This window comes from Meriones unguiculatus, chromosome 6 (genome assembly GCF_030254825.1).
Source record: "Meriones unguiculatus strain TT.TT164.6M chromosome 6, Bangor_MerUng_6.1, whole genome shotgun sequence".
Lineage (NCBI taxonomy): Eukaryota > Metazoa > Chordata > Mammalia > Rodentia > Muridae > Meriones > Meriones unguiculatus.
In genome coordinates this window covers 46739524-46766632 of record NC_083354.1, presented here as the reverse complement: position 1 = coordinate 46766632, position 27109 = coordinate 46739524, and the positions used below count along the sequence as shown (strand labels likewise).

General features: G+C 41.4%; 1 protein-coding gene and 1 pseudogene across 2 annotated transcripts in view; one reads left to right on the top strand and one right to left on the bottom strand.

The window, feature by feature from the left end:
* Positions 1 to 26665, bottom strand: part of Dnajc13 (DnaJ heat shock protein family (Hsp40) member C13) — a 116579-nt gene extending 89914 nt beyond the window's left edge. Inside the window, exons 1-2 of one of the 2 annotated variants that reach the window (XR_009592333.1) lie at positions 26427 to 26665; positions 9499 to 9579 (exon numbers count right to left, since the gene is read on the bottom strand). Coding sequence is in view for 1 of the 2 variants with exons in the window: in XM_021647800.2 (XP_021503475.1) it covers positions 9499 to 9566 (68 nt within the window). In the remaining variant the exon portion in view is untranslated. The remainder of the gene's footprint in view (positions 1 to 9498; positions 9580 to 26426) is intronic. The other variant, XM_021647800.2, reaches the window with a different exon arrangement.
* LOC110554903 (large ribosomal subunit protein eL21-like) lies at positions 104 to 4105 on the top strand (annotated as a pseudogene).
* Positions 26666 to 27109: the final 444 nt, after the last annotated feature.

Sequence of the window (27109 nt, the reverse complement as noted above, 5' to 3'; positions counted from 1 at the left end):
GGAGTATACATATCTACCTCCTTGAACAGCTGTCACAGATTTATGACGCAAACACTGAAAGTCCTTCTGGTGGCTTTGAAAGGCATTACTGTCACCCTGAGACATGCCACCTTGCACTAACCTGGAGGCCAGGGGCGCGAGCCCAGAGCCGCCTGTAGGCGACAGACGTGCTCTACACTGATCTCTTTCCCCGAGTGCCTCCTAACGGACTGTTCCTCATGAACCTGTGGTACTAATCTATTTTCAACTTCCACGAGATGAACTTTTTAAGAGTCCACTTGTGTGAGTTCCAGGTAGTATCCACCTTTCTATGCCTGGCTTACTTTGATCTTCAGTTCCATTCATGGCACAAATAACAACTTCATTCTTTTTTCCCATGTCAACGATATTCCACTGTGTACGCATCACGCCTTATTCATCTCTCAGCCAATGTGTACGCATACTGTCCCATTGCTGAGTGTCTATGAATAGTTGTTAAAAAAGCATGAGCGTGAAGGTTTTATTTTCAAGTTGCCTCTTTTGTTTGTAGCCCAATAGCAGGCTATCCGTATCCTATAACAGTTCTGTTTTGACATTTTTTTCTCGTTCTCTTATGCTAATTTATATTCTGACCAACTATCTAAGGGACATTTTCTATCTGTCCTCACTAGTCCTTATCTTTGGCTTTACTGGTGATAGCCATTCTTTTTAAGGTAAAATGATACTCTGTGATTTCAATTTTTGCATTTCCCCATGATTAGTGACACTAAGGAATTTTTTCATGTGTGTGCGACCATTTGTATGTATGCATTTAAAAATGTCTACTTTGGTCTTTTTTCCCCTCCTTTTTGGCTGGTTAGTTCTTGAGTTCTGTACATATTCTGATTACTCTATTATTATATAATATAGTAATATTATATAGGGGTATATTAATAGCCCCTGCCCAGCTGTAAAATTTGCAGATACATTCTCTCACTCTGTGGCCTGCCTCCCACTTCCACTTGTTTTGAAGCAGGTTTTCAGTTTGATGCCATTTGTTTATTTTGCTTTCTTTTCCTATGCTTTAGAGATCTTGTTACTCTATTCTGCCCATCCCCCCAAATCTTGGCCATTCCAATACCTTAAAGTATGTGTTTTCTGCTCAAAGTTCTGTTTAAGGCCTTGTATTGAGTTTTAAATTCACTTGGAATTGTTTTCTCTAACAGGTGAGTGATGAGATTGTAGTCTCATTTTTCTCTTTGTGTACATCCAATTTTTCTAGCAATACGCACCATAATGTGAATGCTTAATAGCACTATATACTCTAGATTTACACCTAAGCTCTATTCTGTTCCACAGCTCTGTTTTTACGCCAGTACCATGCTACTTTAATTACTACAGCTTTGTGCAATTTGAAGTCAGGTACATAAGGCCTTTTGCTTTCTTTTCTAGACTCTGGATGGCTTTAGCAATCTGGTAGTTGATAGTTTTGTTTGGATTTGAGAATCTCTTTTATTTTGTGAAGAGGATCACTGACATTTTTGACGGAGACCACATTAAGTCTGTATATTGTTTTGACTGGTACAGATCCATGCACACAGTTGTCTTTTCACTTTAACTCCTTTCGTCTGCTTAATTTACAGAGATCTTTGAGTCCTTTGGTTAAATTTATCCCTATTTATTCTACTGTAGCTGCTATAAATTGCACTGCTTTTTTAATTTCTGTGCCTCATTTGCCTAGCACTTTCCTTCTGAAGGGACACCTGAGTTGTCAGGTGCCTGTTCTGCATGACTGAGGCCACGTGGCCTGTGCGCTAGTCTAGTTTCGGGACATGGTGCACCACTTACTCATCCCTGCACACTTGTGACGTGTCCCACTTACTCATTATGAAGAAAAATTCCTTTTAATAAACTGTTGGACAGTTTACTAATACTTGGACTTTTTTGCAGCATGTGCACACGAGGCTACCGACAGTGGTTTTAATCCCTTTGTCTGTTATTTCCTTGTTTACACTGTTCTCATACAACTCTGTCACTGAGATCAGTATGGTCTAAAAGCACTCTGATGTGATGGCAGCGTTCTGTATTTATCAACGTCCTGCCTGGTCGGTAGACAGGAGTCACAGGAAGCTGCTGAGAACTTAGCATGGATAAATGCAACTGAATTGTATGCGTGATTTAAACTTAACTAATACATTCTGATTAGAAAAAAATATATAATCATATGGAATTATATTACAAAAGAAACAGACTAACCAAAGCAGAAATCCATGAGAAATTCAAGACAAATGATGCCATAAACATAATCTAAAAAAATATAAAATATATACCTTTTCCCTCAAGTGACTGACCTATGACACCTGTTTCATTTTTATTTGAGAGCTAAAAATATATACACATATAACTACTATATGCCTAAAAGGGACAGATATTTAGCTTCATAATTCACAGACTAACGTAACATAATAACTTATTTAAAAACAATTTCTACTACCCATTAGTTATGCTATTTAATATCAGGAAACTAATGGCCAAGAAATAGAAATATTTTTTGATATACCTAGATTTTTACTAGACAAAGCTTTATACACTTACATACACATATTTTTGTGTAATTTTAATTTCTATAAATAAAAATGCTATAATATCCTTAAATCTTCTACTCTTTCTGAATACTGTTAGCAACTTCAAAACAACTTTATAGCCAGCAGTGGTGGTGAACACGGAGGCAGTGACAGGCAGATCTCTGAGTTAGAGGCCACAGAGTAAGTTCTAGGACAGCCAGGCTACATAGAGAAACCCTGTTTCAAATCAATCAATCAAACAAAAAAACCAGAAGCAACCAACCTAAAACAACTTTTATGACATGATTTTCCTATTCCCTTTCTTTTCCCAGCAGGGGACTCACATGTCCAGACCAGTATTGTGTTAACATCTCCACAGATGAGTGCCTTGCACTGCCATGATTTCAATGACAGGACATTGAATATGAAAAACAGTTGTTTCCTCCTGAGAGGCAAGAGTGCTGCCAGTCACTATCAGGAAGTTCATTTTAGGCCTGGGTATTAACCTACTTAAACCAATTAGAAACATGTCTATGTCAATGCAGACAGACTTCACATAGACAGACTTATCATAGTGTCAAATGGCTCTGTACAGAAAATTTCCATCATCTAGTTTTGTCACCATAGAGAAAACCCAACTTTCCTTTCTTATGGAAACAGTATGAAAAAGTTACTAATAAAAAACTAACAACTCTCAACGTCTTGAGATCTTTTGACCTATGTATACTGCTCTGAAAAAAGATCTCCTTTAATTAGGTGCAAACGTGTGTCTCTGTGTGGGTTTGTATATGTGAGTGCTAGGACCTGTGGAGCAAGCAGCATCAGAGCCGCTGGAGCTACAGTTAGAGTGGTTGTGAGATGCCCACCATGGATGCTGGGAATCCAGACTGTCCTCTGCACAGGCAGTGCATGTTCTGTGCCACTAAGCTACCACTCCAGTCTTGCATATTACTTGTAAAGCTTAAAACAACTGTTTCATTGGCCTCAAAAAGCCAAACGGACTTACTTATAGTTTAGAATAAAGTAGCTTATGCCAGCAAGTGTAGGGCACAAAAATAGAAAGCATAGCCTTTCATCCTACTCTAAGAAAGGTGGCACTTTTTTTCCACTGTGGCAGCCATCTTGCAGTAACTTGCCAAGACAACAAACACAAAGGAAAAGAGGAGGACCACTAGCTATATGTTCTCCAGGCCTTTTAGGAAACATGGAGTTATTCCTTTGATTCCATATGTGCGAATCTACAAAAAGGGTGACATTGCAGACATCAAGGGAAAGGGCACTGTTCAAAGAGGAATGCGCCATTAAGTGTTACCACAGCAAAAGTGGAGGAGTCTACAGTGTCACCCAGCATGCCATGGCCACCATTGTGAACAAGCAGGTTAAGAACAAGATCCTTGCCAAGAGAATCATTGAGCACACCAAATACCCTAAGAGCAGGGACAGCAACCAGAAGAAGGGGGAGGCCAAAGAGAAAGGCACAGCTAAAGCGCCAACCTGTGCCCCCTAGAGAAGCACACTTTGTGAGGACCAATGGGAAGGAGCCTGAGTTGCTGGAGACCATTCCATACAAGTTCATGGTCTAATGTACATGGACTGGAGAGAGAGAGAAAGAGAGAGAGAGAGAGAGAGAGAGAGAGAAAGAAAGAAAGAAAGAAAGTGAGCAAATACAATGCTTCCTCCATCTTTCAGCTTCACACAGACCACACCCACCCAATTCTTCTTCCAGGGAGACTTTCAATACAAGTTCTTCCTGCTATACACTGATCATTCAAGCCATTGTAGGATGGGCCTGGGCTGCTAATTTCTCAAAACGTTTAGTATCTTCACAAAATGTAGATTTTTTTTTCATTAGGAAAAATCAGAGACTACAGTTACTTGAACTAAGATGTGAATCTAATAATAAAATTAAACAGAACTGAACTAGAGATCTCCCCAGAGTTAGAAAACTGGAAATGAGCATTGCAAAGTCTATGCATGGCCTCTAGGAACTTGGACCTGACTGAGGGTGATGAAGGAATAAAAACAAGACACACAGACACACAGAAAGCTGGGAATCGGGCAGCTTTGGGCTCTCTGATGGAGAAGCCTCAGTACTCTGAAAGCTCAATATGTTTATTATACAAAGTTGAATAGAGAAGAGGGGCTGCTGGATGCAACTGGACGAGGAGGTGGGCCTATTATACAAACAAGAGGCAGGATTTATGGTATGGTACACAGTTGAATCAAAGAGACAGGTTGATATTCTTGGAAGGAGCTGTCTTTGTAGGGGAGAAGTCTTCAGGCTGTAAATATCCAAGGGTAGAAAGGTATGGTGGATACTTTCTTCATACTATTAACACTCACCCACGGTTCTTCATGGAAGACTTTGCTATTTCTTCCATGGATCTGAGGCTAGGATCCTTGACATGGCAAGCTCATATCAACAGCCCACATTCACTGACTTCACACGTTCAGAATTCCCTCTGCTTCCTACAGAGAGCACTGTTGTTATAGACACCAGGACATAGTATTTATGCCCACCAACTCTGCAGTCACACTGCCAATATTCACACACTTCCTGGGCTACTCATCATCAGCTATGAATCCTCTGATAACTCTCTAAGTGACAGTTTCTCCATCTGAAAGATGTGCGTAACATATATATATATATATCACATAATATAAGAATTAAAAGAAATAATGCATGTGAGTGGCTTTGAATCTATATGTTTGCCACATAAGCAATCAATGCTAGCTATTCCTATTGTTGTTTTTCTGCTAGAGTAATGAATATTAACTGGGGGAGAAATAATTCCATATTTTAAATATTCCTTTACTGATCATGACTGCTTTACTATATTCATACTTAAAACACAGACTAAAAGGAGTTTGCAAATCTGTCATTCATTTGGTTATATCATCAGGATACTCAGTTTTTGTTAAAAATGTACTTTACCTAAGAGAGCTCATTCTCATGAGATGCTATATACTTCCCAGAGAAGAGAAACAACAGGTAAGACAAACTCTAAAATCCCTGTCCCAGTGGCCCAGCAAAATGCCCTCCTCGCTTATAAAGGCACCCATGCAGTGTAGTATTTTAAAGGCCTTAGGTTCTGAGACACAGGCCATAGTCATTCTCAGATCAGATGGAGCAAATTTTATATACTGTAAAATATGAGTGCTATAAAGATGTAATCTAGTTTATACTCCCAAATTCCAATTGCCTGGCCGCAGCCACAGAGTTATATAGGCAGAGCATGGGGAGAACTTAGGACACACTCATCTGAGCTGAGGCTGGTAGCACCCAAGCTACAACACAAGGGAAACAAGTTCCTCAGAGCCATCTGCTCATTAGAACTGCCAGGTGTATAAACACCAAGAAACAGAGAAAAAGATGTCTCTTCCTTGGTCCAACTCTTATTCCTCAATGTAAGCATAAAAAGTTACCAGCTTCCCTCTCCTCAACCCTTCCTCATTCTCTGGCCTCTAATCATCATGACTGTCTCTAACGTGAGCATCTGTCACTGAATTTCACAGACCAATTGCCAATTTTCCTAATGTACTGTGCTTAGAGTCCTGTTTGGATACTTCAATCCCTGTCAAATTTATAGCAGCTGCCCAACTAGAGAGAGAGAAGGAAAAAAAAAAAGAAAAAAAAAGAACCACCATCTTAACTTTGAAGTTTTCCACCGTGAATATGCACTTCTACTTTAGCTGAACATCTGTACCTTCCTTCCAGCCTGAAGCGGCTTGCTTAAGCCAAAGAGGAAATCTTGTTGTCATGAAGAGTGTTTTTACTCCCCGTAATCTCCTTTTCTTGCTCTTGGAAGAAACATATAATTAAATTATGTATGGATTTCCCAAGCAGGAAAAACAAGTAGAGCAGAAAACTGCTTTGCCAGACCTGGGGTCTATACTTACAACCCACAAACCTGTATTAATAAAAGGAGGAAGCAGCTGGAAGTGAGGTATGATGGGAACACAAAGGTACAGAAATGTGTCACATGAAAATCTCTGAGGCATGATCTGGAAGGTTATCTTTAAGTGAGGCATGTGAAGAGAAAAGAAAGTATGTATCCATTTGATGGCCACAATAATTTCCCCAGATGGTAGAGCTGGGACAGCAATGTGCCTGGGTCTATAATCTCTTAAAACAAGCCTCAATTCTCAAAAAAACAAACAAACAAACAAACAAAACAAAAAATATATGCCGAATCTGTTGTATAAGCTCATTTCTAGAAAGTTCAACTGGCAACTAAAAATAAAATTTTGAAAAATATAACGATATATTTTTTTTTAAATTAAGACTGTTGAAGTAAGTAGTCATCAGTAAGCAGAATGGATTTCAGAGCTGCCCCATGCACACAGTCAACTGAAGCCACCATCTGAGGAAAGGGCACTGAAAATAAAACGCGTTGAAAGGAATGGCCAAGTAGGTGGACGGTCTTGTGTTCATGGATCAGAAAAGCTAACACTGCCAAGGAGCAGCGCTCCCTCAACTAACAGAGACTTAACCCAGGGCAACACCACTAAAATCCCAGCCATGTAAATCAAACCAGCATGTTACTGACTTTAGCACAGGTGGCTGTCCAAATCAAATGGGATCAAATTGAGAGTCCACATTTATGGTCAAATGACTTCTGACAAGGGGGTCAAACAACTCAATGGAAAAAGAATGGTCTTTTCAACAAGTGACTTGGGTACAAGTAGATCTTCACATGCAAGGAGCAATGACTGTGGATCTTCATTGCATACCATATAAAATTAATTCAAAATTAAAGTTATAAAAAATCATAGAAGGAAACACAGGAGAAAATCATTGTAACCTCAGATTAAGCAATAGCTTCTTAGAAATGAAAAAAAGTATGAATGACAAAAAGAAGACAAGCTGGATTTCACCAAAACAAAAAAACTGTTCTTTAAAGAACAGCATTGAGACAGTTTGGAGGCACCTTCCAAACTCGAAAAGAATATGTCAACCACTTATCTGGTACAAGATTTGTGTTTAAAGTAAAGAATTCCTACAGCTCAGCTATTAAAGTCAACCTAATTAAGAGTAAGTGAATGATGTGGATAGACATTTCATCAAAGATTATAGATGGCCAACAAGCACATGAAAAGATAAAATTATGCAAGCATTTCACTGTTTCTCAGAGGTTAAAAACAGTTACCATAAACCTCACCAATTCTACTCCTAAGAAATACCCAAGAGAACAGAAAGACTGATTCGTCCAAAACCTACACAGGATATTCATACAAGCTTTACTCCTACCAGTAAGAAAGTGAAGACAACAGAAATCCCCATTAACTTAAGGACAAACAATCAAAATGTAGTACTTTGTGCACTCAACTATGATTTGACAATACAAGGAAATACTGATATACGCTATTAACACAGAGATGAACCTTGAGACATCAACTGGAAGAAGACAGCCACAAAAGGCCACATTTTGCACTGTTTCATTTCTATGAGATGTTCCAAACTTGCCTACCCAAGGACACACAGTACATAAGTGCCTGGCAGGTGTTTGCTAGAGGATGGTGGTTCCTAAAGAAAGTTGTTTGTGTGCGTGTGTTCTAATAATACTGGTAACACATCACAATTATATGTATACTGAAAAAAGAAATCAATGAATTCTGTACTTTGAATGGGTGAGTCCTATGGTATATAAAATATATGCTACAGCCGTTAGAAAACATAAAATGTTCACAGGTGTGAATAAAGGGAAGGGAACTGGGCAAAGAGCACAGAAATGACTTTACTCAAACTGTTACAAGAAAAGGAAATAAAGAGATTCTCTTAAGCCCTAGCCATCTTACAAGCATCTGAAACATTTAGAGGATCACAAAGCAGCAAGCATCACAGCGAGCCTGCTCCCTAGAACTGGAGCATCAGCATACAGAAAACAGGAAAGACAGAAGCTATGTGTGATGATCAAAGCAATGTACTAGTCAAAAGATCTCATCATCTGAAGGTGAGTTCAAGGTACCAGAGTCACGACCTTGTGCACACCAGTTTTCTCTAACTTTCCTCGAGAAAACTATGAGGGGACATACACAAGTATTCTACAAGGGTACTAATTACACTCATAAACTTGCAAGTTCATAAGATACTAACAAAAAAACAACTCCAAGCAACCAGATCTTTCAAAATTAGTGAGTTTGCTAAGGTGAGTCAGGAACCCTAGCATTCAAACATTGGGCTACCCAAGAGGCCACCACGCCATCAATCAAAACCATGAAAAGCGAAGAACAAGAACACAAGCTGTGCACACACCTTGTGTTTTACTCAAGAAGCACCTTAGAAAATTGCAGACACCTGTTTGTCAAAGTAAGCCACTCAGGCTCAGTATTCAATGCTTCTCAGAATGGCCAGTCACTAAGCTGCTTTTCTAACAGTCAAGAAGTTCCATTCACTGAATATCAATGTACTTGACATAACTGCAAAGCTTTCATTCACTACACATCACCTTGTTTAATCTTTACAATAATCTATAGGGAAGGAATTACCATCATCCTAAATGGATGGAACACGAGGACATCTTGGTCTGACTAAAACAAATATAAACATGAAATGTCATCACTCCCACTCAAGAAAAAAATCTAATAAAAAAAAATTTCATTCAAATAATTAAATAAATAAGTCTTTTAACAAAGCCCCAAACCTCACTAGAGGCAAACGTTGATTCACAGGCTAGACTCTGGCAACGAGGTTGGCAACACTGTAGCACAAGCCAGGGGACAGCAACCCAAGCCGGAGACTGCTTTGCCGTCTCTTGCTACTTTCTGATTTTTTTTTTTTTTAAGAAAAATCTAGAAAGATCAAAAGGGGACAGCAATTCATTTCCAATGTGGTGTATGCATTTAAAATGTGCACATAGCTTTCCAGAAGAGAAAGCTCACAAGCACTGTTGGGTTTGGCCTATTACAGATATTGACACTAGACTTAAATGATACTTTATGGAAGTTCAGAAAAGCAAAAGCAAAAAATACTTACTTTCCTCTCCATGAGTGCTTGGTTGTGTAGAAACATGCCAGATCCTTGTTTTCCCTAATTATGTTCATTTTGTGCTGAAACCTGAAAGACAAAGGCATGGATTCCCTCAGTACAGTGTTACACAGTCTTAATTTTCGCTGACTCCCTCATAGCCAGTGACAGCATCTCCCAGCCCCTGGCTCTGCTCTGCTACAGTTAAAGGACTGGAACTGCTTGGTGCTGTGTTCAGCACTGTATCACTATATCACAACCTTTTCGACAATCACTTCTTCTTCCCTGAAACCACTGGACTGGGTTGGTCACCGATCAACATCTAAGCAGAGGGAATCTAGTAAAAGTTTTCAGACGAAGAAATTTAATCTTTACATCCATCACTGTCAAACAGTGCCTCGGCACATGCTGAGCACCTAAAATTAATAATCAAGGGTCAAATCAATTACAGAAGGGTTCTGCCATACAGCTAAGGGCTGGCCACACTGCTGTCCCTGGAGCTGTAGGGAGCAGGACTTCCTAAGTAAGAACTTAAAAATAAGCCTCTTTAATTAGAAAAGCAATACATGTCCACCGGTAAGAAACCGAAAATGCTCATGAGGAATCCTCACCCTAAAATTCAAAGACATGCACTGTGTCCCCCTTCTAGAAAAAAAATTTTTTTTTCAAAAACAGAACCAGGCTGGGCATGGTGGTGCACACCTTTGATCTCAGCATTGAGGCAGCAGTAGCAGGAAGCAGAAACAGGCAGATCTCTGCAAGTTCTGGACTAGCCAGAGCTACACAGTGAGACCCTGTCTCAAAACAAACAACCCACTGCAAGACTGTCATGAACTGCCTTTCCCCATAAAATCAAGTATTCACTGAGAAAATATATCTAAGGCTGCATAGTATTCCATTTCCTGACCACGTGAGGACAGCACTACCCAAAGCACTGTTGTAAACTGTCTATTACCAGGCAATAAAGAGAACGAGGCTGAGAGTTTAGACGTGTTTACAGCAGTCTGATTAGTGGAGTCCTGGGGCTGGAGAGAACAGAAAACAGATTAGGGCTATTGAATTTATGATGACTCGGTACATACAGTGAGAACACAGTTGTGCTGTGTTTTCTGATTGTAACCTAACAGCACAAAAAGCCCAGAAACAAGTTATTTCATGGCGGGTGGGGAGAAACAACACTTAAATTTAGGTAGCTTTCAAAGACAGTATTTGGGTGACTACTAATGAATGATGGCAATGTTTTAAAGACACAACATAATTTATTTATACAAAAGCTAAGGAAGTATGTAGGGACTAGTTTCTTAGCTGTGATATAGCCTTCTCTCTGGCCTTACTAGAAATAAATGCTAAAAATTACTGTAGGACACTTAACAAAATGTAAATAACACAAACAGAAAGTATGAATCATAGCCCGCTTAGGCTTGCCTTACATCTTTACATATGACAATTCCTTTTTGAAATCAATTTATAAACCATAAGTTCACTATCTGGAGTATACGATTCTGTTAGTTTATTCACAAACGTTCGACAGCCATTACCACATCAAAAATCTTTTCATCACCCCAACAAGAAACCAGTCAGCACTAGACCTGGTGGTACACAACTTTATTCCCAGCACTCAAGGCCAGCCTGATCTAAAGTGAATTCCAGGCCAGCCAAGGCGACATAGTGAGACCTTGTCTTAAAAAGAAACCAACAAAAACCAGGACAGATTCCCGCTGACAGTCACACCCTGGATCTCCTGACCTGCAGCACCTGGCAGTGAGGAATCGGCTTCTGTTACTGAGTTTCTGCCTACGTACGGAACCTTGCCAAATAATACTCTACTGTGTGCACATGCATTTTGTTCACTCACCCACTGAGGGACATTTGTGTTGGTTCTACCTTCCAGTTCTTACACACAGCACTGCCATGATGTGTGTGTGAGAGCTGCTCTTCATTTCATTTCTGTGAGTATATACTGGAGGAGAAAGAGGAGAGTCTTCATTCTTCCTCTTAGTTTTACACCACCGCATGCTGAGCTTTTACCCTCTGCACGGAAGGCAACAACAGTCTGTACTTGTACCTCGTCCCTTTCAAATCTATGCTCACTGTCACCTTTACAGCGAGGCCTACCCTAACCATACTATTTTAGACTGTTACTATCCTCCTCCTTCTACACTCCCTACGCTCTTAGTCCCCGCTTTCCCCTTAGTACTCTGCACAGTCTAAAGGCCAGTTTGGTACTTTTCTAACCCTATTAGCTCACTAACATATCTCTGGAGTCTACCAGAGAGACTGACACAAAACAGCTGCACTGGACAAGCATCTGCGTTAAGTGACTGTAATGAGGCAATCCCATGGGCAGTTCTGATGAGCACTTAAAGCCTGATGCTCTAAAAGGGGTAGTCCAAACAAGGTTTTGTCATGTCTTCTGGAAAAGCACCATTAATTCATGCTCTTAGAAACAGAACCACAAAACCAATTTTTGAATCCTTTATTATCAGAAAGGAGAATTAACTGGCATTTTTCTGACTGGTGCACAGAATTAACTGCCAGAGTTAACTGGCATTTTTCTGACTGGTGCACAGCACGCAAATGAGGTCTGGGCAGCTGCTGTGAGCCTTTGCTTGAGTTGGTATAACCTTGGTTTGAGTGGGTGAGACACTTTATTTCTGTATTTTGCATTTGATATAACTTGAAGAGTCAAACAAGATTTATGGAACCCATCCACACCCCTTCTTTCTGAATCATTTATAGTAATTTCTCTGAGGGAATTGAGATACTATCTCTAAACACTCAAAAAAAGACAACACCCTAAACTATACATATGGTATAGTTTCCCCTCCTATATACAACAAATAGAGACTATAATGATAAGAGAAAGATGGACAGAAAGGTGAATGGTTGCATTGAAGAATTGGGTTTGGATTCTTGTGCCACACCGAAACAGCATGACTGAGTCTGTACCAAAGCCCTATCTTGGGCAAACTGAAAGGGAAAAGTGATTTTGAGGAGAAACCAGCTGCTCTCATTAGGACATCATGAAGTAAAAGCGGGCACACACTGGGACCCCAGCCCTTGGGTGGCTGAAGCTGGAGGGTAAGGAGACCAGCCTGGGTACAGAGTTTCCAGGTAAACCAATGCCACACAGCCAGCCCTGTCTCAAAACCAAATATTCAAAAATAGGAAAATATCAACCACACAGAACTTAGGGCATGAGCCATAGGAAGACATGATTCCTAATACATCCACAAGGAAACAAAGGCAAAATAAGTTACAATAGAGATTAATGAATTCTTACAGAAAACATTCAAAGAGTGAATCTATGAATGTCACTGACATGGGGGGACCATTCAGACCCAGACTGGTCCACACTATTTGCAAAAGTATAAATTAGATTAGCAGGCTGGCAGAAAAGACCAACAGACTAGGAAGTACTTGAATTGCGCACATCAAGAATCCTATTGCTGGGACCAGAGAGATGGCTCAGGGGTTTAGAACACTGGTTGTTCTTGCAGAGGACCTAGGTCCATCTCCCAGCACCCCAATGTGGCTTGCAACCACCTGTAACACCAGCTCCAGGGTTTCCCATGGCCTCTTCTGACCTCTGTAGGTACCAAGCACAAAAATAAAGCACACTGAAATAAATCAATCAAAAAAGATAAAAATCTGATAGCTAGTCATCGTTTTCTGGGCAGTATTCTGGGAGCAACAAGTGCTCCTGCTGCTGAACTGTCTTCAAAGCCAATAAAGCAGAGGTGCACTTCCTGAAGGGAACTGCTCCTCGGCAGGAAAGGGTTGCCCTTTGGCTGTGCTGCACTCAGGTAAGTATGTCTTAGTGATAGGCATAGGGGACAGGGATCCAGGTAGTCAAATCACCTTAAAAATGACATAATTCAGTGCTGATATCAGTATCGGCACAGACTTAAGATGGAAATAATATCCACTGAGTGGTATCTGAAAGCTAGGGAGACTGTGATACGCCACGTCCTAAACTAATTACACAGCGGCTCTTAGCAAACATCAGTTGTGAGTGATTGGGCCAGGCACCTACCACATATTTATCAAATTCTGGTGCCCTAATGGTCCCTATTTTGTTGACAAGAAAACTGAAAGTCGGCAAAATTCCATTACATCCCAAAGTTACACACGTACTTAAATGTCTGGATCAGGCTCTGGTCCAATCTCTTAACCCTTCACTCCAAATACTTAATCCAAACTTTCTATACTTCCTCAACCTCAGGAAATCCATTTCCACCATGTAATCGCCTCTTGACAGCATATTCCTGGGATAACTGAAAACTTACTTCAATTATTATCTTTTCCTGGAAAGAATCAAATGCCTGTATGAAATAACTACTGAAATTACAAATTCAAACAGAGAAACAAATGGCTGCAGTAAATGCTGGACAAAGACCCCAACGCTGCAATAGTCCACCACCTATGAGTAAAACCCATGGAGCATTTCTATCTATAACCCATAGCTACTCTTTGAACTTTTTGCAAAGTGTTCCAAACAAGCACGTGACAACAATCCATCAGAGCATGACTTCAGGTATTCTTCAAGGAGATTTCAGAAAGAGTATTTTAACTAAGTTTGAGCCTTTTAAAAATAACCAGACTAAATGCATTCTGAGGCTGGGACCCGTTTCCCAGCCAAATGACAGTAACCTTTCTAAATTTCCAAGTTTATTTACGCTTTCAAGAAAATCTTTTTTAAGAGAGTTTGGCCAATAAATAATAGGTGGCCCTAAAATTGCACTATCTCTTTCAGACCACAAGCATACTTCTAAACATCGAATTTTAATTCAGAACAGGGCTGCTCTGCCAAGAGATCACACCAAAGACCTTCTAGTTCTGTGCGATCTGGCTGGAATACAAACATGCCTTTAATCCAGGAGACAGAGGCAAGTAGATCTGAGTTCAAGGCCAGCCTGGTACAGAAAGTTTCAGGTAAAGAAAAGCCTAGATCTAGGCATGGTAGTACATGCCTTTAATTCCAAATAATAAAGGTAAAGTTAGTTTGTAGAAGGAAGCACCCATGTTTGAAAGTGATGTCTAATTGAGTGGCAGAAAAAGTGACAAGAAAGATTTGACAGAATAGGCTATGCCCACCTCTCATGAAAACAGAGGAAAGGGAAGCTATTTAAGGAAGCAATATAGAGAATGAGGAGAGAGAAGGCAGTTTTACCAGGAGAGTTTTACAGAGAGAGGTTGAATGAGTGAATAAGCTACACACAGGAGAAGACAGAACAAGCCAGAGAATGAGAAGGAGCCAAGACTAGAAAAGATTGCTTGAGTTAGTTTGAGGCCATGCAGAGCAATTCAGAGACCAAGAAAAAAGCCAAATTGAATAAGTTAGTTAGGAGAGGAGTTGAACCAGATCGCCCAGAGCTCAGAAAGAACTGGAAAGGGCAAGCTTATTAAGCAGTAAGTCTCAGAGGCTGAAAACATTCTAGGCCTAGGTTAGGAGGTGGAGGCAGTGATCCTCTGAGACAGCAACCGAAACAGGTGATTACAGAGAACTCATAAAATACAGTAATAGCAATTCACAAAAGGCAGAAACTACAGCAGGTATGCTGGCACATGCATATACTACCAACACTTAGGAAGCTGTGGCAGGACATCACCTTAGCTTTGAGGACAGCTTGGGCTATCTATTTAGTTCCAGGCCAGGCTTTAAAAAAAGAGAAGGGAGGTAAGGAGGATGTGTTGACTGTATACAATCCCGGGGGAGAGCTGGAAAAACTTCAAGTGAACCACAGAAATTGAGTGGCAGCAAGTCTGGGGGTGCTTGGAGCAGTGGTCAGGTGATTTACCTGAGCAGCCCTTGGCAGCTGTGGCACAGATCCCAGAGCTGCTGGTCCACGCTCATAACACGAGCACTCCATCAGCACACATCTCCCGGCAGGGTAAGGATGGTGAACTTAAAAAAGTACTCTTACTGCCAAAGGTTGACAGAGCAGCACTCACCGGCTGCGTGACCTTGAACAACCTTGAGGAAATTTCTTAATTTCTCTGAGGTACAGCCATCTATAAAATAGGGCTGAATGCCTGTCCCAAAGGACTGCGGTATGGACTAAAGGAGACCACTCAGGTACTTAAACTCAAAACAAAAACTTGGGAATATTAATTAGCAACTATTGTGCTTTAAACACACCACTCCAGATATACAAGACCAGTTTTTCTGTGCATTTCTATTTTCTCCTTTATTTCCAAGTATCTACTGTCACCTGTGTGCGTGAAGACATCAGGGGGAACGACACTACATGGTTCTCCCTCTATCTTTTATTAATTCGAACCCGTCCACAACTCAAGTAGAGCAACTCAACCTATCTGCTGTGTCAGTTGCCTTAGTCAACTGTGGTCTAAACATACTAAATAGAAAAATCCGGAAACAATACACAAGTTTTAAACTGCATACTGTCTCAGTCATGTGATGAGATCTACCCCACTCTGTCCTGCAAACCCATGCTGTACACGCTACTGGGTCCATCAGTCACCTGGCAGCCTCTGCTTACAGAATGCCTGTTGCAGTGTGGCAGTGTGCTGTTAGGTAACCTTAGTTTACCTCACAGTGGATCCGACACCCAGGAGTAGAGAGCTGGCAATGTTGTGGACATGCGGAGAAGCTCCGAGTAGCTCCTTCCAGTGAGAGGGCAATGTTCGCACTGAGGACAGGAAGGGTACACACTAAGGATACTGATGCCTCTAGTGAAAGGAAACCTTCCACCCGAGGACTGTAAAGGAAACAGCCTGAGTTTTTCTGCCATATCAATTTCAAAAGCAATGGCCACATTGATAAGTGATTAGGTAAGATAAAAAAAAAGGTAGTATGTGCATTTGTGTATCTGCACAGAAAAAACACAGCAGACACGGTTCAGCACTCCCAGCTGTTTTACAATTCACTGGGTGTCTGGGAACCTACTCCCAGGGGATGAAGGAATCACTGTGTATTGCCTAGAATTACTAACTTCAAAAGTACAATGTTATGTTGATTTAATCAGCATTCTTAAGTTTTAGTTAACCACTTGTGAACCTCTGAGGGAAAAAAGAGAAATTTCATGACCAAATTTAATATTCAGTCATTCTCTCTTCTTTATTTTTAATATGCTCTAAAGAGTTTAAATATAATTGTTAATGGGTAAAGACACTTAAGCAGCCATTATTCTTTATTATTCATGAAGAAAACTGCAGTACTCCTGATACTGAAAGACTGAAGCATCAAGCAGGTTATGTCAGTAAGAGTCATTTATAGGCACATGCTATAAATAACTGCCCATCTTAAAAATGATAAACAGTAGGATGGGATCCTGTCTTGCCAGCCTTCGCCCACTGGGAGGCCATTTGCTAAATCTATCAGCTAAATTCATTCCTGCAAGAATGTCCTATTTCAATTCCCAAGACTTACACTTGTTTTGTGATGAGGCTGAAAAGCTTATTAACTGTAACTAAATTATGCTGAAGGTATCTCCACTGACTGACAGGTCAGCCTCAACGTTATTCACTCTATACCCTGGTATATCACTACCAGAACCTTTTGCAACATCTCAGGTTATTCTTTTGATAGAAATGTAACAAACATTAAAAGGGCAAATTTGTTTCAAAGGCATGGCAGTGTGTGTTTATAATCCTGGAACATGGGAGCTGAGGCAGGAGAATGAGTCAGTAAAAGATGAACAGCAAAAGATGAACAGCAAGAGCCTGCCTCAGAACAATACAAAATGAAAAGGGTGGGGCTGTCCTCAGGGACAGTTCATGCCCTACCGCTCAACTTCCATGGTGTTTTGGCTAGAATCACTCTTTTGAATTCTACATTTCATGCTTTCGAGTAACAGTCTTGCACTTTTAATTTATTACTGGCAGTAATGTTGGCACCCATTTATAATCATTTATGAATAAAATTAGAATGGTCTTGAGAAATGCATTACTTTGACACATATACACACAAACAAACAAACAAAAAAAACAAACAAACAGACTTGAGTCCACTGAGCAGGCCCTACATAAGATGACACTGAACAAAGGCAGGCTGAAGTGAGCAACACAGGCACAGCCTGAAGCAGACCACAGTCGGACTGTAAGTGGAAAAGATTTGCATGTACAGCAAAATTAAGCACACATAAATGACTTGTGTTAAATAAATTCAAAGGACTAAGTAGCTAGAGACAAATTAAAAAATTGAATTAATGAACAAAGGAATTGGAGGAAAAAGGTTTTTTACCAGTTGAAAGCATATACTTTGCACAACCATATGAATATAATTCTTATATAAATATGGCAATTTGGAATGATCAGAGAAGAGACAAATTTTCTCATTTTGAATCTATGAAATCTAAGTACAGAATTTACTCTCAGGTAATGAATTAAAAGCACGAGTTTGTCCTGAAATGCACCAAAATTTAAGATGGATCGATGGACGGATAGACAGGGAGGCACAACAGTGTCTGATACAAAATTCGTCCAGCTTGGCCAACACAGTGATGTGTGCAGTAGGCTGAGGAAAAGCTGCAAGTCTGCCTTACTTTCCTGAGGAAGCTTTCCTCCACTGGAGTCACTGTTCACTCCCCGTGAACAGGGCACACAGGGCCCCTGAAGAAATCTGTAAAGTTGAAACTTCAGCTTATCTGATGGGGGCGGGGCTTGGGGATTCTACTACCACTCAGGTAGGTAGCAATTAACTAAAGGGAGATTCCCATACACTGGCTTCTTAAAAATCTCATTTTCACAACTGGATTTGAAATCTATATAAATCACACTACTAACTTAGTACTGTTTCAAACAAAAGGTTAAAAATTGGCTACAGACCATTAATTTTTACCCAGATTAAAAAGCTACATCTAAACTAAGATAAAATGTGCTGTACCTGGGGGAAACTGCCCCCTGAACTTTAACCCTGGTTTTGGGTTTTGTGTGTGTGCGTGTGTGTGTGTGTGTGTGTGTGTGTGTGTGTGTGTTTAGTCAGGGTCTCAGTAAGTTACCTAGGCTGCCTTCAAACTCTTAGAATCAGGTGATCCTTCAGCCTCAGTCACCCCCATAGCTGGGACATAAAGTACTGCACCCAGGTGATTTTTTTTTTTTAAATTTTAATATATAACTAAGTACAAGTTAAAGTATTTTCTTGAGAAAGAATAAAGCAATGTGTGTAATGTGTATGCCTACAATAACCTTAAAAAAAGCAAGAAACAGATGACTATGATTTCAGCATACCCCATTTAACATCCCTTAACTTGAAGAGCTTGAGCCCCTACAGAAAAGCTGTCATCAAATAGGGAAGCAAGCTGTAACATCAACGTTCGACTGACGATCTCATACCCTCAATAACTGTACACAAGTTACAGTAGGCTATTGTATTGTTTGCCACATCAGTATAAATAATCTCAGTTCTGCCCCATTCATTCTGAAAGTCAAATTAACTAGAATTGTTTCGTGAAATAAAGGAGGAATTAAGATGCAACCCCTAAATCTTAAGACTCATTCCAAGTTTAATCTCAGTGGGGGAGGTTGAGGGCAGAGCAGTTATTTGTGACTGCAGGTGTGCAAGTGCATGTGTGGAGGAGACCAAGGTCACTCTCCCTATCTGATCCTCAGAACTGTCTTTCTTTTCTTTTTCTTTTTTTTTTAAATTGAGACAAGGTTTCTCAGTGGCCTGGAATTCACAGGTTACTCTCTTTTGAGTAAACCCAGAGACCCATTTGTCTCTGCCTCCCCAGCACTGAGAGTATAGATGCTACCCTGCCTGGATTTTTAAAATGGGTTCTGGGTAGTGAACATGGGATCTCATGCTGTGCTGAGCTACCTCCCAACCTCTCCACAGCTAATTTTATTGTCTTTCCTATTCAGCAATATAAACCAAACGCTGAGCTGAGAGAGTTATTTTAACCATCAAATGTTGACTCCAACTGAGGCATCTCTCTCTTCTATTTTAGTCATACAAATGTTGATTCTATCTGAGAACACTTTTCATTTCTACACAGATTTACCTATTTATTTTAAAAATTAATTTTTCATGGAAGATGTATTTTGACTCTGGACTTCCAAAACTGGAAAATGTATTTCATCTGAGAGAATATTCTTCTTTTCAGAAACGTGTGTAATCCTTTCCAAATCCATACTACTGATCCTTCATGCACTGCAGTTCCTATATCTTTCAGGCTCTACAGACCTCATTTCTATTTCATTGTATCTCAGAGCAGAATGTTGCTCTTGCAACAACACCACCCTCTAGCCGAGTAAGTCCATCTTTAGCTCAGCTTTCAGATCTTCAAAGTATAGCTCTACCATGCGAAGGAGGCCCTCGTGGGCAACGAGATCTTTACTGTCTATGTTGCAACTTGTTTTTCCTTTACCAATGGGCTAAATTCCCTAATCCTGCAGCAAACACAGTTTGAATTACACTTTGCAGTTAGCACCCCATAACTAACAAACACTATTAAAACACAAGCAGTTTAAGTGGCAAAAATTTCCCCCTGACCCAATACTAAGTAAAGTAACAATTTTCATGGTTGCTCCTTCTGAAATGCCTCTATTATTTCTACCTCTGGGGTTTATAACTTACACAACACCTCTAAATTACCTTTAAAGAGGAATAAAGTCAGCAACTTAGAGGCCTGGGAGAAAGTGGCTTATCTGCTCTAAGAGTTCATAAATATTCAAAATACATTCTGAATCATGACTTCAAGTTTGAGGGAGAGGAATTCTATAGCAAAAATACCAGAAATGCTAGTAAAAGTATAACTTTCAGTAGAGTTGGTACTGAATTTTAGCTGTATTACAGAAAGGCTGCTCCATGCAAACCTAAGCAGTTTTTTGTTTGTTTGTTTGTTTAGACGGAGAGGACATGCCTGGGAGTCAGGCTGAGCTGTGTGGGCCACAGGTACACACATCGGTGGAGGTCTAGCCCTAGAGACTTTCTAACTGGAATCAAAAGACTAGAAGTGGTTCCGGGGAGTTTCTAGGCATCCCTGGCATGTGTAGTCGAAGTGAGGTGGAAGAGAGAAGCCATTGTTTGTTTGTTTGTTTTGTTTTTCGAGACAGGGTTTCTCTGTGTAGCCCTGGCTGTCCTGGATTCCCTTTGCAGACCAGGCTGGTCTTGAACTCACAAAGATCTGCCGGCCTTTGCCTCCCCAGTGCTGGGATTACAAGCATGCCTCCCGGAGCCCAGCCCTAAACAGTTCTTTAAATTCTGATAACTACAGGTGAAAGCAGGGCACGAGAGACTCCCCGAGACTGCCTTAGGTGTCATATTTCAGATCTGTAACCCACTGCTTTTGAGCCTGTTTTACAAGTCACATTTCATCATAAGAAGTCCATATGGTTATGTGAACTACAGAATAAAGTTAAGAGCACATGGAACCAATTGCAAAGAAGTACGCCGCATTGAATGCACCTTTCACAGGTAATTCTGTCTCAAGTCACTGAAGGTGACCAGAAAGCATACCCTGGTTTCAGATAGTTGCTAAAAGGAAACTCCCTGAATCAGTGACTCTGGGGAGCTCCCATGACTATGAATCAGTTTCTGTAACGGGAGGGATTATGGACTGGCACGTACTCAGCAGAAGTACACTGCTCTAGAGGAAAAAAAAAGTGAAAATATGTATTGATCAAAAATTTGAACTATGAAAAAAAAATAAAAATAAAATAAAAAAATTTTTTGAACTATAGCCTGGAGAAATAGCTCAGTGGTCAAGAGCATGAAATGATCATCTAGAACAGTGTTTTTCAACCTTCCTAATGGTGCAACCCTTTGATATAGTTCTTCATGTTGTGGTGACCAGCACTACAAAATTATTTTATTGCTATGCCTTAACTCTAAATTTTGCTACTGTTATGAATCATAACATGTGTTTTTCCATGGTCTTAGGTGACTCCTGTGAAAGGGTCATTTGACTCCCAAGGTTGAGAACCACTGGTCTAGAAGACCTGACTGAGTTCAGTTTCATATATCAAGAGAGTTACAACTGCCTGAAACTCCAAATCCAGGGGATCCAATACACTCTTCTGGTCTCCAGGGGTACTTCAAGTCACAGACACACACTGTCACAGACACACACTGACTTGAAAACCTGTCCTGAATGTCCACGTACTTATTTGCATAGGGGAAAACGTATTTATAATAAACTAGCCCCATAACCTAATTCAACTTAAATATAAAACACAAAATATATTCTACTACAGGGCTTAATGTACATCAATTTCCCAGCCCTACAGCTAACATAAGTTGAGAGATTAGATTTACCTTGTTCGGTTCAGAAAACACTGGTAACAGTGATTCCACTCGTGATATCTGAGTCACCAAGATGACAAATTTGTACCCATCCATGTTTCTGTTACAAACTCATCCTATGCAAAAGTGCAGAGCTCTGATAATCTCATTGCTTACTGTGGTGCGATCATACCTATTTGTATGTCAAAATGCACAGTCAATTCTGCTACAAATTCATTATTAACTTACTTCAACATGGCTGCACAGTGGGTGGGGCTACAGTTCCAAAGTAGAGTGTCTGCCTAGCATATACTGAACTTGAAGGAGTATGATAACAATTTCACATCTGCTGATGTGCTATTTCATAAATCCCTGGGAAACATAAAGCGGATGCAGAGAACTATTTAGCTGAACACAGCTACTTCGGAATTCTCAAAGCATCACATGCACATCACAAATCAACAAACTACAGTGCTTGCGTACACCATACAACATCCCATCCCATTTCCGTTCAGAACTTCACGGTAATTCAATACACTGTGACCCTTTCCAATGTTCACGCCCACAAGCAACTAACAAAATAGAATGCCAGAGTACAGATGTGTGTCAAACAGTGTTGGTTCCAAGCTCCCGTTGCTTTAGATCTGTCACTGTAAAGCTCCCCAGTTCTGTGGCCCTAACCTATTTTTCATAAAGATCCTGTTTTTATTTAGTTTTACGTGGCAAAGTGATTTTTGGGCAGGCGCACAGCATTTATTTTTACCATAAATGACTTTTAACTTTATATTCCACTAAAGGAGTGGGGTTATTTTCTTAATGTGCAGCGTGTTTGTACACTTGTTAGCCAGATCTGTATTTTTTTATGAATATTTTTGGTATCCTATCTAAAAACTAAAGTTCCAACATGTTTCCCCGTCTTCTAGAATTTTTTTTAGTTTTATATTTTACAACTAGGTCTACTTTTGTGGAGAACTTGCCTGTAATAATTAATACAATACACCATAAAGTCAGTTCTGTCTATTAATGTAGTTAATGCAGTTATCTTTTGGTTTCATGGTATATCTTTCTCCATCCTTTTATTTTTAAGCTATCTTTCCGAGAGGGATTCTTGCAGACTATACTTCTGTGTGTCTATATTTTATAGACAATATATCTGTATAAATACAAGTGTATTTGTGTGTCTGTGTATACTTAAAATATGCACTAGGACTTTAAGAGCTTTGACCACTTTATCTTGAAATAATATATTATTTACAGTCTTTTCAGTATCTTCCCATCCTTTGTATTACTGTCTACTCTTCTAATTTTACATGCTAAAAAGTGAAATATACTGCTATTTTCTCTTTAAAAAAATCTTACAGAACAATTTAAAAACTAAGTTTTCTCTCTGAAGACACTCAAGTTTCACATATTTATATTAAAAAAACTATTATTTTGAATTTCAAGTTCTTTCTCCTCCTTGCTGTCCTGGAATTTACACTATAGACCAGGCTGGCCTTGAACTCAGAGATCCTCCTGCCTCTGCCTCCTGACTGCACCACCATGGCCTAGCCACCCAAACTCTTTTCAAATGTTATTTTTAAATGTGTGTGTCTATTTGCAAGTGGAGGTAGGTCCTGAGACTAGGAGAGGGAGCTGGATCCTCTGGAGCTGGTTACAGGTGATTGTGAGTGACCTAGCCTGAGTACTGGGAGCCAAACTGAGGTCTCCAAACACAGCAACAAATTCTATTAGCCACTGAGCCATGTCTCCATCTCCTATTTCCAAATGTTTGCATGTGTTTTCATCAATGTTTCAGACACAGAATGGGTAATTTCTAGTGACAAACATACAGGTTTGTTGTTTTTTTCCTCAGTGGGGACAAATCAGGTAAGCCCTAAAGGCATGCTGCTTTTCATTTCCAGCACTTCTAGTCTATTCCTTCAGTCCCTATGTTTTTGAAACTACTCATCTTATCCAGCATTTGACTATTTTTCTGCTTCATCCATTAACGGTCACTGAAATTCCCTGTTGAATAACACTATCTACCTACATCAATCTGAGCATAGCTATGATAATTGCTCTCCTAGGAATTTCCTTTTTTTTTTTTTTTTCCCCTTTTAGCTTCTCATCTGCTTCTTGTTTCACTGAAAGCTGGACACATGTATAGTACTGGAAACTAAGGTGAATAATCTCATGACCAGAAACGAGTATCCTTTTTCTTTGTCAGGCTGAGTGCTGAGGACACATGAACTTATTAGGAGCTGAGCTGGGTTTATGCCCCCAGAACAGTTGTAGCCTTGTGCTTTTCCTTGCAGTATCCCGTTATCTGCACTACATGGTGACACCGTGCAGAGGCAGGAGATGGGGATGCAGTCTGTTCTGGTTAACTATAGTCTGAATCCTATATTGTGTCACAGGTCAGCAGTATGACTGTGGCTATCCCTCAGCTCCAGCGCAGAGCTCGGGGGCCTCCCTTAGACGTTACTATCTTCTCCGTATTTTCCTAGGCTCATTGTAGCTTATTATCAGCAGTGCCGGTACCATGGCCCCTACACCTTGCTATTCCAAGGAGAAAAAGAATAAGAGCAATTTCCTGACCTTCTTAAAAGCTCTGCTACTGTTCCCCTCCACTGGTCTGAGGAGCAGGCTTCAGCAAGGCTTTTCCCAGTCTTTTCTAGAACCGTACCAGGTGAAATTTGAGTATAAACAGCTTCTAAGTTGGCACACTTGCTTTCATCCTTTTTTCAACTGTTTTAGCTGAACTCTTAACCACTGTCCAGACGTCCTCCTCTAGTTTTCACCCCTCCCTCAAGTCTGAGCTAGTGGTTCTCTGCTTCCTCAGTGATCAACTTGAAGTTAGTCTAGCTTTTTTTTCTGCTGCTATAAAGATGCAAGCAAAGCTTTCAGTCTTAGAATCAAAGCTAAGAGGTATAAATGATTTCGGGATAGCAAAGAGCAAGCTAACAATTATTTTACATAAAAAAGACCAGAGGACGTTAAAGGGCCACCAGACAAGCCTAACAAGCCGAGTTCAATCCTCCTGTCCCACATGACGAAGAAGACTACCATAATGGCTAACTGCCTGAGTTAATCTTCAGGTTCCACACAAGGAAGAAAAAAAGCACACCTGCAAGTGAACTCTGACCTCCATACATGCTACATGTCACATGGACACAAACACACAAAATAAACAAAAACAATATTTTAAGTCCAAAAAATTATCTTTATATGTGAAAAACTAAACCAAAACTTAACAAACTAACAACGGCACCTTAACCACTGCAAAAGATCAAAGCCTTAGCAACAAATCAAAGTGGGCTGCCATTCAGATGTGAAACTTTTTTACACTTCCTGGCTTTAAGTACCTCAGAAAGCAAGAGAAAAAAAAATTGCAACAGAAACCTCAAATTCACTTGTGTAATTACAACTGCTGGAGGAATGGGGCCAATTTAGGTATAACACACCCTTTTAATTTCAACTCCAATTTAGTAGCTACTGGGAACCAGATTCCACTATTTACCTTTCCTCTACGTTTAAGAAGAACAGATCATTACCATCTACCTGGGCAAACAAATTCTTGCAAATAATTCATGCTTTCCATCAGTGCATAAGTTACTTGCTGAAGACATTTCATGTTTTGGTAAATTATTACCTAAAGAACTTGATTTGTTTGCAACTAGGGTTGCTACTATGATTTAGACTATTACTGCCGCATTAGAAAAGGAGAATATCCATAGCTTCTCCCTATCCTCTTTTCCTCCTCTAATTTGTTGTGCTTCCTGTTTTAAAACAAATGTAAGCAGTGTTTTCTCAACTAGGACTTGTAGTCCCGAAATATAACGTGTTATTAAATGCCCGAGCCACACCATTTGCGATACTGCACCTTGCATACTGTTTCACAATATATATGAAAATTAAAGGCGTTTTACACTGTAAGTTAAACAATGAAGCACTAGAAACAAAACTAAACAGCTTAGAATAAAAGGGAAGCGCAGATCGGTAAAATGAGTTCATCTCTATGTTAGGGGCGATTTTTATTTAAACCATCCCTCCACCAAGTGATTAGGGAAACGGTTTCAAGAGTGGTTAATTTAGCATCCTACAAGACAAGGCACGCAGGTGTACTCTCAACAGCCACTTCCTTGAGCGTCCAAGTCCTGTTTCACCTACACCAAAGGCCGCGTTCAGGGGCCAAGTCACAGCCCGGGCAACAGTGAACAGGACAGGCTAACTGCATGAAGGAGAAGCCTTGGGGGAAAACTTGGTGTTTGATAAAGGGCCCGGAGAGGAGAAGAGCTCTTCCTTTCCCATCAAACCGAAACAGCTGAGAGGAGGAAAAAAAAAAAAGTCAAGCCAGTCTACGCGGGACCCCAGAGGAAGGAAGGAGGATCGCTGACCCAAGGAAACCGGAGGCGCCGGCATCCAGGAGGGAATCCCGAGGGCGGAGCCCACGGGGGAAGGAGGTGTGGAGTCGGAGAGAGTTACCGAGAGAAGTGGGGGGACAGGGACAGTGATGGGAGAAGAGAAGACTGCCAGGCAGAGGGAGGGGTGGGGCTGCCAGGGCAGTGCCCTGGGCAAATGTCACTCAGAGCCGGGGGAGGGGAGGGTCCGAGCCAGGAACCCGGGAGGGCGGACCACCAGCTGCTTGCTCCAGGAGCTTCGGGCCGCAGCAGCTTAACGGCGGCCGCCCAGGGTCCCAGTCCGGAGCCCCGGGGCCCCGCGGGTGGGACGCGGCATCGCAGAAGCCCCGAGCCGGAGGCGGCTTTACCTTCGCAGGAGGCTGGAGGCTCTCCAGCCCGAGCTCCGCCCGCCGCCGGCTCCACGTCTTGAGCGGGATGAGGCGCCGCCGGCCCCGTCCCCTCTCGCTTTCCCCTTCCCCGCCGGGGCCTGTCGCCGCGGGTTCCTGCGCCGCGGCCCCCACCCCTCCGCTCCTCCCTCCGCCTCTCAGAGGCTCGCTCTGGACGCCGCCATCTTCGCCCAGGCTGCGAGCGCTGCACACCTACGCGCCTGCGTGGCCGCCGCCCCGGCTGTCACGAGGCCCAGTCAGCTGACCCCGGCGCTTCCGCCTTGCGCCCCGCCCTCGGGCTCTCATCGCCCCCTCCCGCTGCGGTCCGTTCTCCGTCTTCCGGGAAACGCCGCGTGCGCGCCGCCCGCGGTTCCGCCTCTCGGGAAGTACGCGTGCGCAGAGCGCAAGGCGGACGCCCAAGAGCTCCCTAGGCCAAGCAGGACACGCCCCCTGGCGCGTTCCTGGCGGCCACGCCCCCCTGGAACGGGTGCGCGCGCGCATGGAGCCACGCCCCTCATTCTGTAACCTGCTTCCAGCGGCCACTGTAACTCTGGTCAGGGAGGTCCCTGCCGCCCAGCTCTAGACTTCAGTGTCCTGGTGCATCCACGAAGCCATTGGGAGCCTCAGTGCACATCTCCGGTTTAGCTGCATTGGGAGCCTAAAGG